Source organism: Hippocampus guttulatus, chromosome 3 (genome assembly GCF_054856545.1).
Source record: "Hippocampus guttulatus isolate MCC_2025c chromosome 3, RoL_Hgut_1.0, whole genome shotgun sequence".
Lineage (NCBI taxonomy): Eukaryota > Metazoa > Chordata > Actinopteri > Syngnathiformes > Syngnathidae > Hippocampus > Hippocampus guttulatus.
Window position 1 is genome coordinate 14,816,391 of NC_141263.1, and position 15,069 is coordinate 14,831,459.

At 41.4% G+C, this 15,069-nt stretch overlaps 1 protein-coding gene across 4 annotated transcripts in view; it reads right to left on the reverse strand.

The window, feature by feature from the left end:
- The window catches only part of mindy2 (MINDY lysine 48 deubiquitinase 2), a 30,166-nt gene that overhangs the window by 9,076 nt on the left and 6,021 nt on the right, over nucleotides 1–15,069 (reverse strand). For all 4 annotated transcript variants that reach the window (XR_015100441.1, XR_015100440.1, XR_015100439.1 and 1 more), the window contains exons 4-8: nucleotides 5,960–6,118; nucleotides 5,675–5,777; nucleotides 3,885–4,027; nucleotides 1,875–2,048; nucleotides 113–301 (exon numbers count right to left, since the gene is read on the reverse strand). Coding sequence is in view for 1 of the 4 variants with exons in the window: in XM_086106974.1 (XP_085963100.1) it covers nucleotides 113–301; nucleotides 1,875–2,048; nucleotides 3,885–4,027; nucleotides 5,675–5,777; nucleotides 5,960–6,118 (768 nt within the window). In the remaining 3 variants the exon portion in view is untranslated. The remainder of the gene's footprint in view (nucleotides 1–112; nucleotides 302–1,874; nucleotides 2,049–3,884; nucleotides 4,028–5,674; nucleotides 5,778–5,959; nucleotides 6,119–15,069) is intronic.

A 15,069-nucleotide genomic window follows, 5' to 3' on the forward strand; every position in this document is an offset into this window, starting at 1 on the left:
CTGTGGCGCAGTGAGTGCTTCCCATTTGTTTCAAGCCCTTCAGCGCCTGCCTCTAACTCGTTTCCTTCTGCCTCAAGCCCCATACACCCCCCCCCCCCCCCGACACACACACCTGCACTTGTGCAGCCTGCGCTGCGGCCGCCTGCTCTTGCTCCTGTTCCTGGTAGTACTGTGATGCTCGGCGGTCCTCCTCCTCCTGCAGCTTTTTAGCCAGCTCCAGGTCGCTGATGCCAGGGAGCTGCTCCCACTGGAGGTCCTGACTCTGCTGCTCCTGCTGCAGCGACAGCGCCATCAAGTAGTCCTGAGTAAAAAAAGGATGATGATAAAATGCAACATGCAATATGTAGACCAGCCATTGGCAAAGTTTGCTTCATGTACCATTCGAAGGAGTCCGCTAGAATCACTGAATGACATGTTCAAACTTTGCATATTGTTACAGTGACTTCAACTTGTGACTTTTAAAATCCATTGCAGTATATTTTTAAATACAGTCCAGTTGTATGTAACTTTTAAGTTGGTTTCAAAGATTTATTCAGGTACAATACGACAACTTTTATTTTAACTTTCACAAAGCAGCAGATGTGGACAAATAATACAATACTCACAGGCATATATTCTTTATCATCCGCACAGAATGACCAATACCACTGCGGCTTATTGAGAACTTTTGACCGACTGCATGTATGTATTTCCATAGTTCTGTATTCTCTTGCCCCAGATGGCCAAGGCAGGTACACCGGAAGGAGCAACACAATGTTGATTGAATTGAAACAACCAAAAGTGTCAAAAGCTGCTATTCTTTATGTTTGAAAAAAAATGCATTAATTACTGTTTTATTTTGGCGGGGGGCGGAGGAGTGCTGGAATGGATTAATGGCATTTCTATTCATTTTAATGGGGAATGATGATTTGAGATGCAAGTGTTTAACTTCTTAGCGTAGTCACAGAAAGACTTAATGTCGTATCTCAAGGCACCACTATATATACAGCATATTTGTATAGTTCAGTTGTATTAACGATTCCGGTACAATAGCATTTGAACTTAAAGAGCATATTAGGTACCATTTTTTTGTTCAGCATTAACGTGCAATTCATTTTAACTGAATCATTATTTAAGGACACTTGACCCTACTACCTACTTAATTTTTTTATTTATTTTTTGGTCATTGTAGTGCGTCTCAAAGAGCCAAGTATTTTTTTTTCCCGGTGGTACTTTTCATAAAGGGTTTGAGAACCACTGACGTAGACTAACGGTTCAATTAAGCAGCTCTCAGTATGATGCAGTGCCTGTTCCCCTCAAACTACAACCAAAACAATACACACAATTCACGTTGCACAATACTGATCTATCTCTTGTTTAGATCTCATTAGGTTGTGCAGCTGCACTTGACGTTTGACATACGACATATTCTCTTCCCTCTCGGTTACAATCTTGGTGCAAACAACCTGATTGTACCGTGGGCCTCATTAGTGCTTTCTCTAATCTAAAGGTGTTGATTGTTGACCGTTCAGAAATGGATGTCCCTCTCCTCAAACTAGGCCTGTCGGAGTAAACAAGTCATCTATAAAGTCTGCCCAAGCCATTGTCTGAGTGGAGAATTTGTCAGCAAGTTCTGCTTTTGAACAGATGGCTGTGAATCCACCAAAATTGCAGAGGCCTGATGAATAATTGAGGGGCCACTGAGAAGCTTTGCTACATTATGGAGAGAATGTTAAGGGGTGCGGTAGGACAATGGAATTGCTGTGAATTTAGCAAGTATTTAGGGCATTCTAAGTTAAACAAGAGGAAAACTTTTTTTTCCCCCCTCACAGTTTTTGATGGTTGCAGGGGTAAAATGCAGGTTCTGCAAGCCTTGCCTGCATCATTGCTCAGACCTGGTCTATCTGATCCTGCTGTCCTCGGTACACGGTCTCCGGGTCCGACGGGGGCCTCAACCGGAATTCGGAATCACAGAAATTTCCATCTCCGTCCACGTTGTGAAGACTCTCCCACACGACCTTTTCTTCTGTCAGGAAGCCTTGATCGGTCACTAGCAGGTATAGCTGACCCTGGAGATTAACAATCACAGGTATAGTAAATAAATGCACTGATCTCTTGAAATATTAGCGACTCGATTTTTTTTGAGTGTTTTGAGATACGAGCTGCCGTTTGGGCATTTTATTTTGCTTTGACATGCAAGTGCAGACTTGAAATTCTGGCACTGTATGGTGGCAGTGAACTTGACTCACTTCACAATAAGCAGCAATTTGGCAACTAATGAACAAACCTCAAAAAAGAAGCTTTGAGCTATTTAATGCCACCCCAGTTGAAGTTTACGCGGCAGCGCTTAGCTTTTCACTCCACTATCTTAATGCTAATTGCGAATGCTAAATCACATCTATCTTGCGGAGCGCTAACCCTTGAAGCAATGGACTAAATACAAATGGTCCAGCGACACAGATAATATAACAGTAGTTACTCATATATCCTTTATCATCAGCAAAGGAATGACTAATATTAGTGCCATACCAATGAGCTGAGAGGAGATAAGACGGTTCAATGAGCATTGTATCTGTCTGTCGGTTTTATACTCCATCAAGGTTTTGATGCGTTTGAAGCCTTGTGACAAAATAGTTTAATACTTTCGATTTCATTTTATTACTGTATGGTTTTGTAAAGTACAATTTTATGGAGTGCAATTTTTTCCCCCATTAAAATACAGAGTACAACATGTTTTTTTTAAGGAAGAATGGAACAGATGACTGTAATGGTATTCCCATTCATTTCAAAGGAAAAAGATCATTTGAGATACTCCTATCACCTGTGTGCACTTCATATCATGCACGTACCCACGTTCTGTTTCTAAACACTTTTTGGAATGACCTCCCGCTGAAAGTTTAGCAGAAACTACACTTTTCTTTTTTTTTCTTTTGTGGACAAGGGGTCATGAAGGTGACGCACAAAGGCTTTGCCTGTACTGTATTGGCAAAGCCAATGTGTGATAGTGAATAGTTAAAAAAAAAAAAACAGTCCAAAACAAGTCACTTCCCCTACTGCAGATAACAGGAAAAGTCTGGTCCAGCTGCACCGATAAAACTCCCAAGCAGCTGCATGCAGCTGATCTTAGCAGAACCACACTCATTTAGAATTGTAATGAACAGTTTCATGTAGGAACACAGCTTTTTTTTTTTAAATCGCCTTCACAGCAGCAAAAGCTACATATGTTGTGAAGACCAAGGAGCTTCAATCAATGAAAATGTGAGAGACAGACTTTTTTCCCCACATGCTGGGAGATGCTACTACTTGAAAAGAAAAAAGTTTTTTTTATACTTGACTATACCACATATTTTTTTAGTACTATTTCCACATACTGTATGTATCTTATGAATATTTTGGACATACAACCACTTTCGTGTCAGATAAATCAAAAGTTTTAAATGTAGAATTTAGCACATTAAGTGGAGTATAAAGTAGAGGCCGATTCTGATATTTTGGCATCATAAAATTTAACGCGAACAACAATCAAGATATCACATACAGGACAGAACAGAACATTTGTCTTTAAAAAAAAATATATATATACATACACACTGTATATATATATTTTTTTACAATATTTAACCCTTAAGTATTTGTCTCACTTTACAACAGAGAGGAAAAACTGGCAAGAATCGTCAGATTTTTTATATACCAAAATTTCACACTGTCATTATGGGATGTTGGTAGAATTATGAGGGGGTAAAAGGAATGTCATAAATTCTGGAGGAAAGCAATTTTAAAATGTTGGAAAAGTGAAGCACCGTGAATACGCTAAATGTGTTGTAACTGCTAAGGGCAGATTAATATAGCACAGAAATTTTCCCGACAATGATGTTGAATGCTAGCCTTTATTTCACGTGTTTCACCTTGTATTTAATCATGGTGCTGAAGTGGTTATTCCTGAAAAAGACGCAGAGTTCTCCCTCCTGCACGGTGGATGTGAGCTCACACAGGCCGTGGTACGTCAGCTGAGTGGCGGTGCTGCTCAGGAACTGCTCTGCCACAATGCCTGTCACAAACAGGTGCAGAAAAAAAGGATTGCAATTGCTGGCAGAGTATAATGCAATGACAGCGCATGCCTTTAATCTGCCATGCATTGACAATCACAACACCCTCCTTACTCATCCAGGAACATGGGCCAGAATCTGGAATAGCATTTCTGAAAAAACTGCAGCACAGCCTGCGGTAATTAAACCTTCTCAGTTTTGATTGACACTGTCAAGGAGGTATTCATGACAAAATATGTTTATTTTTAGTGGCACTAAGAAGGTTAATTTTTTTTCATTGGATAAGCGGTTTGGATAAAGGATGGATGGATGGATGATGTGTGTTAATTTTTTTGCAGGATTACGCAAAAAGTCATTTGGACACCCTTTTTGGAAGGCACTCTCACAGTTGACCCAAAGTAAGACCCGCCCAGATAACTTTGCTTGGCTAACACACCATGACCATTTCCCACTGTCAGGCAAACTAACTGCGCCTATATGTTGGTTTTGTTACATTTTAAACAAACTGGTGGAGCAAAACATGTAGGCATATATCTTATCTCTCATATATCTCATATCTCTTAGTTCCGTCTCAGCGTTGTTTTGAATTTGCCAAGCAATAAGTGAAATACATTGCTCCACCACTTGTCACGAAGAGCAAAAATCTGCAGGTAATTGATGCTCCCTCCAAAGGATTTATTAAATGGAACAGTGCTAAAATGGTTGAAGTCCTACTTGCAGGAAAGGAGCTAAATGTGACCTTTGGAAGTTTTGATCTTACATAGCAATCGTATGATGCACAATTAAATCTGACAGTACACGAAAATTAATAATGAGCTGGGTGAATGCAAATAATGAATATTACTACTCTGGCAATGAATTTAAAAAAAATCATTATTTACAAAATAGGGTACTTTAAGTCATGCTGGCTATTCATTCAAAAAACACGAGATTCGAAACCAACAGTTTTGCATGGCAGTTTGCAAGTCTAAATTTGCATTTTGTGCCTCATCAAGACATAAAGAATAGCATAACAGACAATCACCGATTTTTAAGTTCTTTTCTATAATTCAACAGCAGAGAAGGTCCCAAGAAGCGTTACTTGGCTGCTTATGTCACCTAGAGCGTAGCCAATTCAGTTTGAAACATTTTTTATGCCTTTGAGTTGGACTGATTATCTACATTTGTGCACAATTATGTCAGCTACTGTACTCTTGCGTTCACCTTTGTTAATTTTATAGAGCTGCGCTAGCGGGTGCATTTCTCATTTGCTCAGCAGTAACAGTCTATCGAACATAAAAAACAGAATAACTAAAAAAATATTGTAACACATCATCATCGTGATATAAAATGCCCTATATCGTGATCGATTTTCCATCTCGCCCAACTCTACTGATGAGTACAGCTATAGTTACATTGTTTGTCTACATATTTTGCTCCATTGTTGGTGTCCAATTATTCATTGCTTAAAAGGTTTTAACTCCACAGCATCGTAAGTTGGGTCACAAAGCACCAAGGCATTAGGATTAACTGGTTTTGAACAGAAGGGAAAATTGTGGCGCGCTTTCATGGCCAACGACTAACGGGGAGGGGGGGACTTGTAATGTGTTGCAGTGTAACAGAAATGGGGGAGGAGAACAAGAGGAGAGCCCGGAGAGAGACAAACTGACCTTCGCCTGCCAGCTCACTGTTGTCTGACTGTTTACAGGATATTATCTTCTCCACCAGCTGGTTGTAGCTGCAGTTACCCACTGCCTTGACAATGTCACACATCTGCAAAAACAGATAGATACTGTGGGGAAACAGTATTTGTAAAGAACTGATGTAGGAGACACAAAGCTACTATTAGTCGTGACCAAAACAAAAGTGGTGTTGAAACAAGCACCCTACCAACCATTATGAAGTACCACAATTGTTCTAGCTCATTTTCACGATTGTGAATGGTCAAGCCATACCTGGGGGTCGACCAGCCAGCCGTGGTAGAGGGGGATGTCCAGCAGATCGAACACAATGCATTCTGGAGTGTACTCAAAAACCCGCACCCCTGTGAATTTCACATTCACATCCAAGCCCGTCTGTAGTTTGTGCAATACTGCCATGGCGTCGCTCATGTTCTAGGAGGAGAAAAAAACGGGAACAGATAGGAGGATAAAGTTATGTTAACTTGGGTTCCATCCATCAACCCAGGCCTGCTGCGGCTGTCGAATATTTGCAGAATTCTGTGTTCTCCCGATAATCCCACCGATCAAATTTTTTTTTTGCATTATTAAACAAAATTCCAGGACCCAACTGATTAATCCACGCTCGGTTCAATTGGCAGATATTAGCTCTTTCAATAGTTTTTTTTTAAACACATAACAACATAGGACAAATGCGGTTGTTGGACTGGTGTGCATTCGAGCCTGCACGGTCCACACTGATAGCAGCCCATTGATTTTTCTACCTTTACCAGAAACCATTAGCTAGTTGACAGTTATTGCTTTTAACAATAGCACCGCCTCTCTTCGTCGGGTCTGTCTGCTTTGAGCATGTGTAAACTCCCTTTGATGACATACATCTAACATGATAATGCAGTCCAGCGGCTGCCGAGCCCTGCAATCAACAGGATGATCAGTGGAGAAAATTGAAACCAGAAGAAGAAGAGAGACGTGCTAATAAGACATGGATCAAATGATTTGATTAGTGGCTTATCCCCGTGTAATGCCTGCATGTTCCATCTGTGTCAAACAGGAAATCAGACTAAAACAAAGTACTTCACGATGTTCACAATCTGTGTATTAAAAAGTCTTGCAGCAACTCACTGGCCCATGTTGAACTGCTAACATTGACCCCTTGCAAAATGTTACTTAAAAATAACAAAATTTGGCCTTCTATCAACTTTTGAATGTAGCAGATGTCAATGGATGGCTCGAAAGTGAAGGCAATGCAATGTTTCGTGAAAAGCGGTACCGTTTTTCTACTCGGCAAAAGTAAAAAGGCATGGAATGAACAACTTCGTCTCTCTTTGAAAAGCATCCATGATTTTGACAAGGTGAGCATCAAGCGGTGACTTTTCATTACCTTGTTACTCACACACACATCTTGCTATGTAGGAGTATGGAAAGCGAGTGCCAGGTGCCCACACACCTGAGAACCCGATGAATCCGAGTCCGACCCATTCTAGCGTTCTGCCCCGAAGCTGCCTCCCAGCTGGCCGCGAGCCACGCTGCCATTAAAGTCTGGACTCAAGATAAGCCCCGCAGCTGAGCCCTACAACTTAGTTCCGACAATGACATCTGTGCGCTTCAACGTTTTCATTACACTGCTGAGAGGAAACAAGGTAAGCAGATACTCTGTACTGTACAAATTGAATCAGTTCCCCTGACGGGGTACGCCTGTGCAATCAGACGAAGCAAAAGATAACAAGTCTTCTTTTCAAAAGATAATCATTCTTAGTCTAAGAGAGATAACAAAATGTTTATTATTCAAGTGTTTTACAGTTGTGCTATAGTATACGGAGCTCTTTCTCATACCTTTTTAAATAAGGTAACCCAAATATTAGGACACATCTCAGTACGATACCGTGCAATTCTACATCGTCGCAAACTACAACCACGCTTCCTTATGTGGACTGTTAAATGAATGCATGAATCCAAATTTAACAGTAATATCTGGCAGAAAAGTAAATTCCAATATTTTATGCACACATTTACCGTATTTTCCATCTAAAAGGTGCACCTAAAAGCCTTCCATTTTCTTAAAAGCCCACAGCGAGCCTTAATATCCGATGCGCCGTGTGTATTGTTATTACGGTAATATTTCGACCCCAAAATGGCTCCTTGCTCGAGACATGCTGACAACGCAGAGTTCAAACTTAAGGCGATCGGTTAGGCAGTTGAACACAGAAATAGAGCAACGGCAAGAGAATTCAACGTTAACGAGTCAATGTTACAACTTGCTCTTGGTTAAGTGTCGCTGCTTCATTATATACGTTTTACTGACATCTGATCGTTCTGTTGGCATTTCATTGAGCGTAGCTCCATCTAGTGGATGCATTGTAGATTGTGTCTTATTATGCGGTGCGTCCGATATATGAAAAGAAATGACAAAATAGGCCATTCATTGATGGTGCGCCTCATAATCCAGTGCGCCTTTCAGTGTGGAAAATACGGTACTGCTATTTGGAACAGTTCATAATTTCCCCGTTTGCGCCACGGTTGAACGTTTTGGCCATAATTTCATCGCCAAAAGAACACCAACAGCGCCCACAGTGAAGCAAGTTAGTGACATTGTGTTTTGGATTTGGTTATCTTTAGCTGCAATTTGGGGCTCGGACAAGGTGAAGGGGATAAAAGGACAGTTTGAAATCGCAGTCAGTTAGCATATAAACTTCAAGCTTCTGATCGGGAAAAAAAAAAGGAAAATTGTTTACCATTGGAAATTAAATCACATTTTATTTTCAGGTTTTATCACCCAGCTCAAGAGCAATGTAATGACATTCATATTTATTAGTTTACATTGGAGTTGAGCACCAAAGCCCCGAGTGCGACTTCCTCTTTGATGGTTGATGTAGTGACTGTGTCGAGGTGGAAATCCTCGATCCGACTAATGAGAGAGCGTGCGGATTAGGACGCTGGCGAGCTTCACAGACGTTGGGATTAGTTGAAGTTTTGTAATGGACCACATCTGGTGCATCCAACATCAGATGGAAACCAGCAGATGATATGATTAGCGCTGCATCACTGGCACTCATCTGGGCTCATGAAGGATCCCAGCGACACGCGGTCATTAGCAACACAACAGGCTTGAACTGAAACGGTTGGGTCAGAGTTTCACACTGAATTGTTCAAATACACGAGTCGCTGACATAAATTGACTACTGTGCAGCACAATGTTACTGCGCAAGATGTAAGGAAAGCCATCTAAGCATGTTTTTTCGATATCCAGCATAAGGTCCATATTGGGTCTGAACTATTGATCACAAAAACAAAATTCCGCTTCATTTCAGTAGGTCAGTAGGGTATTTTTTTTATATACAGTACATACTGTATATTAGGGGTATAACAAAAACGGATTTGAATCAGAAAATCGTTTTTAACCGAACTGAATCGAATTATTACAATTTAATTGTATCGCTCACCGTTTATCCAGATGTGTATTGAATCGCCTTTTATGAGAGATGCACACAGGTATAAATCAAATTAAATTGGTTTTATGTTATTTGGATATACTGTATATTTATTTGCTGATGATTTGTTGTTTCTTTGAATGTAATTAAGTTGAATAGATTGTGCTTCGGAGAGCACATCCACCTCACAGTGCAGATGTCCGGTGTTCGACTCCAGGCTCCTTCCTGTGTGGGATTTTGCATGCTCTCCCCGTGTTTCTCTGGGTACTCAGATTTCCTCCCACAATCCAAAAAAATGCATTGTAGGTTACAGTAAATGAACACTATATATTGTCCCTAAGTTTGACTGTGAGTGTGAATGCTTGTTAGTTTATGTGTGCTTTGCGATTGGCTGGCAACTGGTTCAGCAAAATGAAATAAGTCACAAAGTAATTAAGCCACAGATTTGTTTCCATTATTCTTGGAAACTGACTTTGGATTTCCTGACTTGTCCATGCCACACTTGTGTCGTCGTGAACGCTTAAAAGAGAGCATGTCCAACCGTTTAGTAAGTTAACGACTCCAACTGAAGTCGATGAACTGTGTTTCATATTAATTCATGGTTCATTTGTCTTCATTTTAACATCAGGCTAAGCTATTACACCAAATCATTATTGTTTCTTGGAATACAGATTAATGCATGGGAATATGGCCTTGGAAATAAATATTAAACTGCATATGAAATCGCAATCACAATATAAGTCCATTTACTAGTGCGCTTTTTCGTTTGTCAATTCAGCACACTCGTAGAATGACTTGGGCACATGAAGAGAACAGCTGAGTCTGAGCTGACCCTATTACTGGAAACTGGTTGTTTGGTTGAACGGCTTTAATGGTACAACTGGAAGAAGCCTTCATGTCCATGCATTTTTTCGAGTGTGCTGTGGTTTGAACAAGTACTTGTGGGTACTACAGTCAAACAAGGGAGAAATCGTTCAAATGAGGTTTATGATGGGACATTTGTCTTGCAATAGTGCAGCTCAGCTCCACGGAGACAAATACACATTGCAACACTGGACTCTTCACTTCCACGGCTCCTCTGAGTAAATATTAAACAACCGCTAAAGAGCAGCGACTGCTATTTTAATCCTCATCCACCCGTGTGACAAATGACGTATGAACACGAATGTAAAAATAGAACTGTTGTGAAGTGCTGGTGTAAACGGTTCAATCCAACATGCAAGAAAAATCCTTTCAGAACGCGATGAGCGGGGCACACATTCACAATCCATTGACCAGTTGTTCTTTTCATTTTGAAGTTGCAATCAAATTCAATTTTAGGCTCTGGATCAAAAAAATAAATGAGGAAAAACTGGCCACGGGACTATGTTTGATTGGAATATTTAACTGGTCAGGGGAAATGGAAGATTGGCGACGAGCATGAGTAGAGATATGATACAGGCAATGGTTGAATAGTTTTGCATTAGATTCCAAAACAAATTCAGTGATTATTTGTTTATCAAAGATATGTTCCAGGCCCCACCTTTGATCGGTGAAAATCTAGACCACATATACAAACCAAGGAGCATATACGCAAACATTTTTGTAATACTGTATAATTTTCCCATTCCCACACGCTTAAAAAAACATTTCAACTTACCAAAACACACTTTTTAAACTATTCCTGTTCAACATATTCGTTCCTTTATTGAATCACACGAGAAACGCCACGGATGGGCAAACGGAACGTAGCATAACTGTCACATTCATTTTAACTTTCAAATAATTGCTACTTTCACACACAGAGCCTTCAGCGGTAGTCACAGACATATATTCGCTCCACTCTATGACAGCAACAACTAGTAGTGGAGTTAATGGGGGCCTACTCGGCTTCTTTTCGCACTAATTAGTGCTGCCCGGCAAGTTGTGGCACAATATGGTACTACACTGAAGGTGCACAACTCCAAATTCAGACTTGTATTAAATTGAGGTAGCGGAGGTGCACAATGAGCCACGAAATATTTCATTTTGACTGCCATTTGAAAATGGAAAGAAAAATATGATTAAACACACTCTGGACCTGAGCTTCCAGCACCGCCCACTTCTGTCTGCAGCGATACAAGTGGCGCACGGACACCCGCATGCATTAGAGCTCCCAGGCCAAAGTCTAGGATTAGACTGCCATAATTACCATGCAACGCAAAACTTGAGCCTCTCCCTGAAGACGCTGTTGATTTATTTAAGAAGTTGCATTTCAGCCCCGCTTAAATTTAGAAAGCCGGTGCCACTGAGCAACTGAGCATCAGCGTGTGAGCGTGCTGCCAAAAATTTCTCCTCTCCTTTAAAACGTGGCTTCAAATCATCCGCAGATGTGCCGCTGGAGTAAAGACAGGCCGCAACGTAGGCAGGCCACAGGAGATGGGAGGAAGCAGAGGAAGCGGAACTCCATCTTCGATCCGAGTTCCTCGCATGGTGAACCGCACACACAAAAACATACAAAGCAAACCTCGGTAATAGCCTGAGGCGGAACCCAGCCGTGCGTCTCGAAGCATTTACCGCCACTGCGAGCGACATCGCGCAGCCCTGACCTCCGTTGTGCACCAATGTCTCGCAAGACGCATCTTATGTAAGGTAGCACGGCGGAGAAAGAGCCGCGCTTCGCTTTTATGATGTTTTGATAGCAAACTCTGCGTAAATGTTCGCAGTCGAGAACATTCTCTTCTCCCGCGTGTTTTAGTTTCTTCTCTAATGCAAATGAGCAGGTGGAAGTGCTACTATGTGAAACTGCGTGATATTTTAAATGTATTTTATAGGTGATGCATCATTGCTTATTCAAGATTTTTTGGGACTAAAATATATACTGTATATATTTTTTAAATTTTCCCCAGTGGTCCCTAACCACCGCAATCAGCTATATTCTGTATTATTTTTTCCCCCCTCATATGTGTGGGCTCACTTACTAATCTGTAATTGGTTCTACTTTCTCACTTGGAAAACGACACATGCACACACAAGTGTGAAGCCACAGTTAATTGGTTCCCGGTGTTTATATTTGAATTGAAAAATGTTCTTAACCCGCTCCTGGTATATTTTGGATCCATGACAGGGGTCATGTTTTGTTTCGTTGATTGTGTAGCCTTGGTTTTGACCGTGCTCGTCAAGTACCAATACAGTGAACCCAGGCCATGCGTTCCTGAACGACGTGTGACAGCATTTAGTTTTTTTTCTCTCCAATTTTTCAATTTGTTGTGCATGTCGCTGGTATCAGGCGGAATCCTTTTACCTAAAAAATCATCACTTTTGAGGAGACTCCAAAAATGCCATCTTTATTCAATCATTAACATTACGTTGCCAAAGAGAGCAAGCCATTTTCAACACTTACCGCATGTATGGACTGACCAATAGCTTATGAAAAAATGTGAAATTTACAAGACAAGAGGACGTTCCGGCCTCCTTCGTAAACCGTAACCACAATGTAGACCATGACAAAAATACTTTTGACACCCATGGTGTAGATGACAACATGGAAGTGCATACACTATGGCAGTGGTCACTTTCTATTTATTGATTTTTTTTTCTTCCATAAACTGGTGCTTTGCTCATCAACAATGTGATCTTTGAACATACAAATTTCTCAACTCACCGAATGTCAAAAGTGATCTGAAGTACAGAGGAGGGGGGGGGGGGGGCTCTTACTGTGTTTGACTGAGCCAAAGTGTGATCTATTTCTTACTTAGCATCGAGGCTCTGTCCCCCCGGTCGGTTCTGAGCATAATGGCGAGGTGACAAGTGGACAGTGCAAATGCTGGCCAACGCCGCGTCAAGGACAAGACCGTCTTTTTTTTTGTCACAATTTTCTTTCCCACGTCATCAACCGCATATGAAAAATAAACTTTTTAATGGATTTATATGATGAAAATATGAAAATACCAATGCAAATACAGATGAGGTTAAAAAAATGTATGCACTGCACACATTCGCTGGACGTTGAAGGGGTGGGAACACTGCAATGGTTCACGTGCGCGGCTTCGAGAGAACATCGTTTGTCGCTCTCATGTAGCGAAATGACTCAATAGAAATATTAGAAACAGTTCCCACCGATGCAGTGTAATTCCACACCACTGTACAACTGCCAAGAGGTCTTCGACATAAAAGAGCAGAACAAAAACGACTTCCTGCATCTTGGCGACTACATGTCAAACTCCGCATGGGCTCATTTAATTACTGCATTTACCGAAGACGTTGAAGATGAAATGGAAAAGCGGAGCAAAAAGCTTTTGCTTTGAATCTGCGCAATGAAGAGCATTAACATACCGTATTTTCACGACTATAAGGCGCCATTAAAAGTCTAAAATTTTCTCCAAAATGGACAGGACGCCTTATGATGCGGAGCGTCTTGTCTATGTGCTGAGTTCCAAAACCTGACTGACAGCCGACACGCTGTTTATATAGAGAAAAGGCGGAAGTGACTGTGGACAGGCATGCGGCAAAGAAGTCGGCCAATCAGTGAAGGGTGGGCGTGTATATATACATATATGGAGAGAAAGAGAGCGAAAAGGCAGACGTGAGTGACAGGCATGCGGGGAAGCAGTCCGCCAATGAGTGAAGGGTGGGCGTGTAAGTGGACGCTCAAGGTACGCTACAAACAGGTACCAACACCTGTATAGAGTGTGGCTATGTGTATTGTTGCAAAACAACTTCGGTTTTGGTTTCTAAGAACCCCCGAAAATAAATTCTACAAAGAGACACGCCTACGAAGCTCAGTTCAAACTTCAAGCCATCGGTTATGCTTTTGGCATGCGTGCCCATCTCACAGCAGCGGTGAAAAACCAAGTCAAGCAAATGAACTCTGAGTTATTCCCGGAGGCTTGACTAAAGAACTCCAAACGCTGGACATCGGCATCAACCGGGCGTTCAAAGTAAAGTTGCGAACGGCATGGGAACAATGAATGAACGATGGCAAACACAACTTTACAAAGAGTGAGAGGCAGCGCCGGGCGAGTTACGCCACAATTTGCGAATGGATTGTGGCTGCTTGGACGAACGTGTCTGCTTGCACTGTTGTTCGAGCTTTTGGCAAAGCCGGCATCATTTCTGTGGAGCCACATGGCAATGAGAGTGACTGACAACGAGAGGGAACACGGCGTTTTTGATGGATTACCGGTACTTGCACGATTGTTCAATTCTGATACAGAGGATGAGGACTTTGATGGATTTCTGGGTGATGATTGATCGAAAAACGTGAGTACATTGTACGATGGCTAAATAAAATACAAAGGAACTCAGTTTTCCGTTGCCTTTTTAAAAACGTGTTTTTAGCTTGTATCTGTAGGTCTTGGCATGCTACAAGCTAACGTGTTTTTAGCGTGCGCACATGCATGCCGTATGTTTAAGCTGGCGTATGTTTTACCACTTTAAAATTGCGCCCAATAATACAGTGCGTTTTGTCTATGTGTAAAATACAGAAATAGCACCCATTAATGAGACTGCGCCCAACCATACGGTGCGTCGAATGGTCGTGAAAATACGGTAATCATTTCTTTCATTCAGTGCTCTTGGCAGCAAGTGTTGACTTCAAAATGTTTTGCTTCGAAGAAGGTTTTCAAAATATCCCCCAAAAAGCCTGTCAGTATGACATAACGGCGAGCCACTTACAAACTTCAACCACATTGATAAAACTGATCTTTGAGCATTATTTTCTACAGTACCTGTCTTTTGTGTCAAAGGTGGAGCCAATCCTAGCTGATTTTGAGGGAGAGGGGGTAAACCCTGGACTGGTTGCCAGCCAGTTGCAGGGCACATATAGACAAACAACCATTTACAGCTAAGTCTTCAATGGATCAAACGCATTTTTAGAATGTGATGGATTTAAACCCCGAACCTCGGTGTCAGTATTGTGAAAAAGACATGCTAACCACTGTCGGTTGTGTGTACGTTATTAGTCAAAGCACATTCATTGGTAATGTTGTCTATTGATCT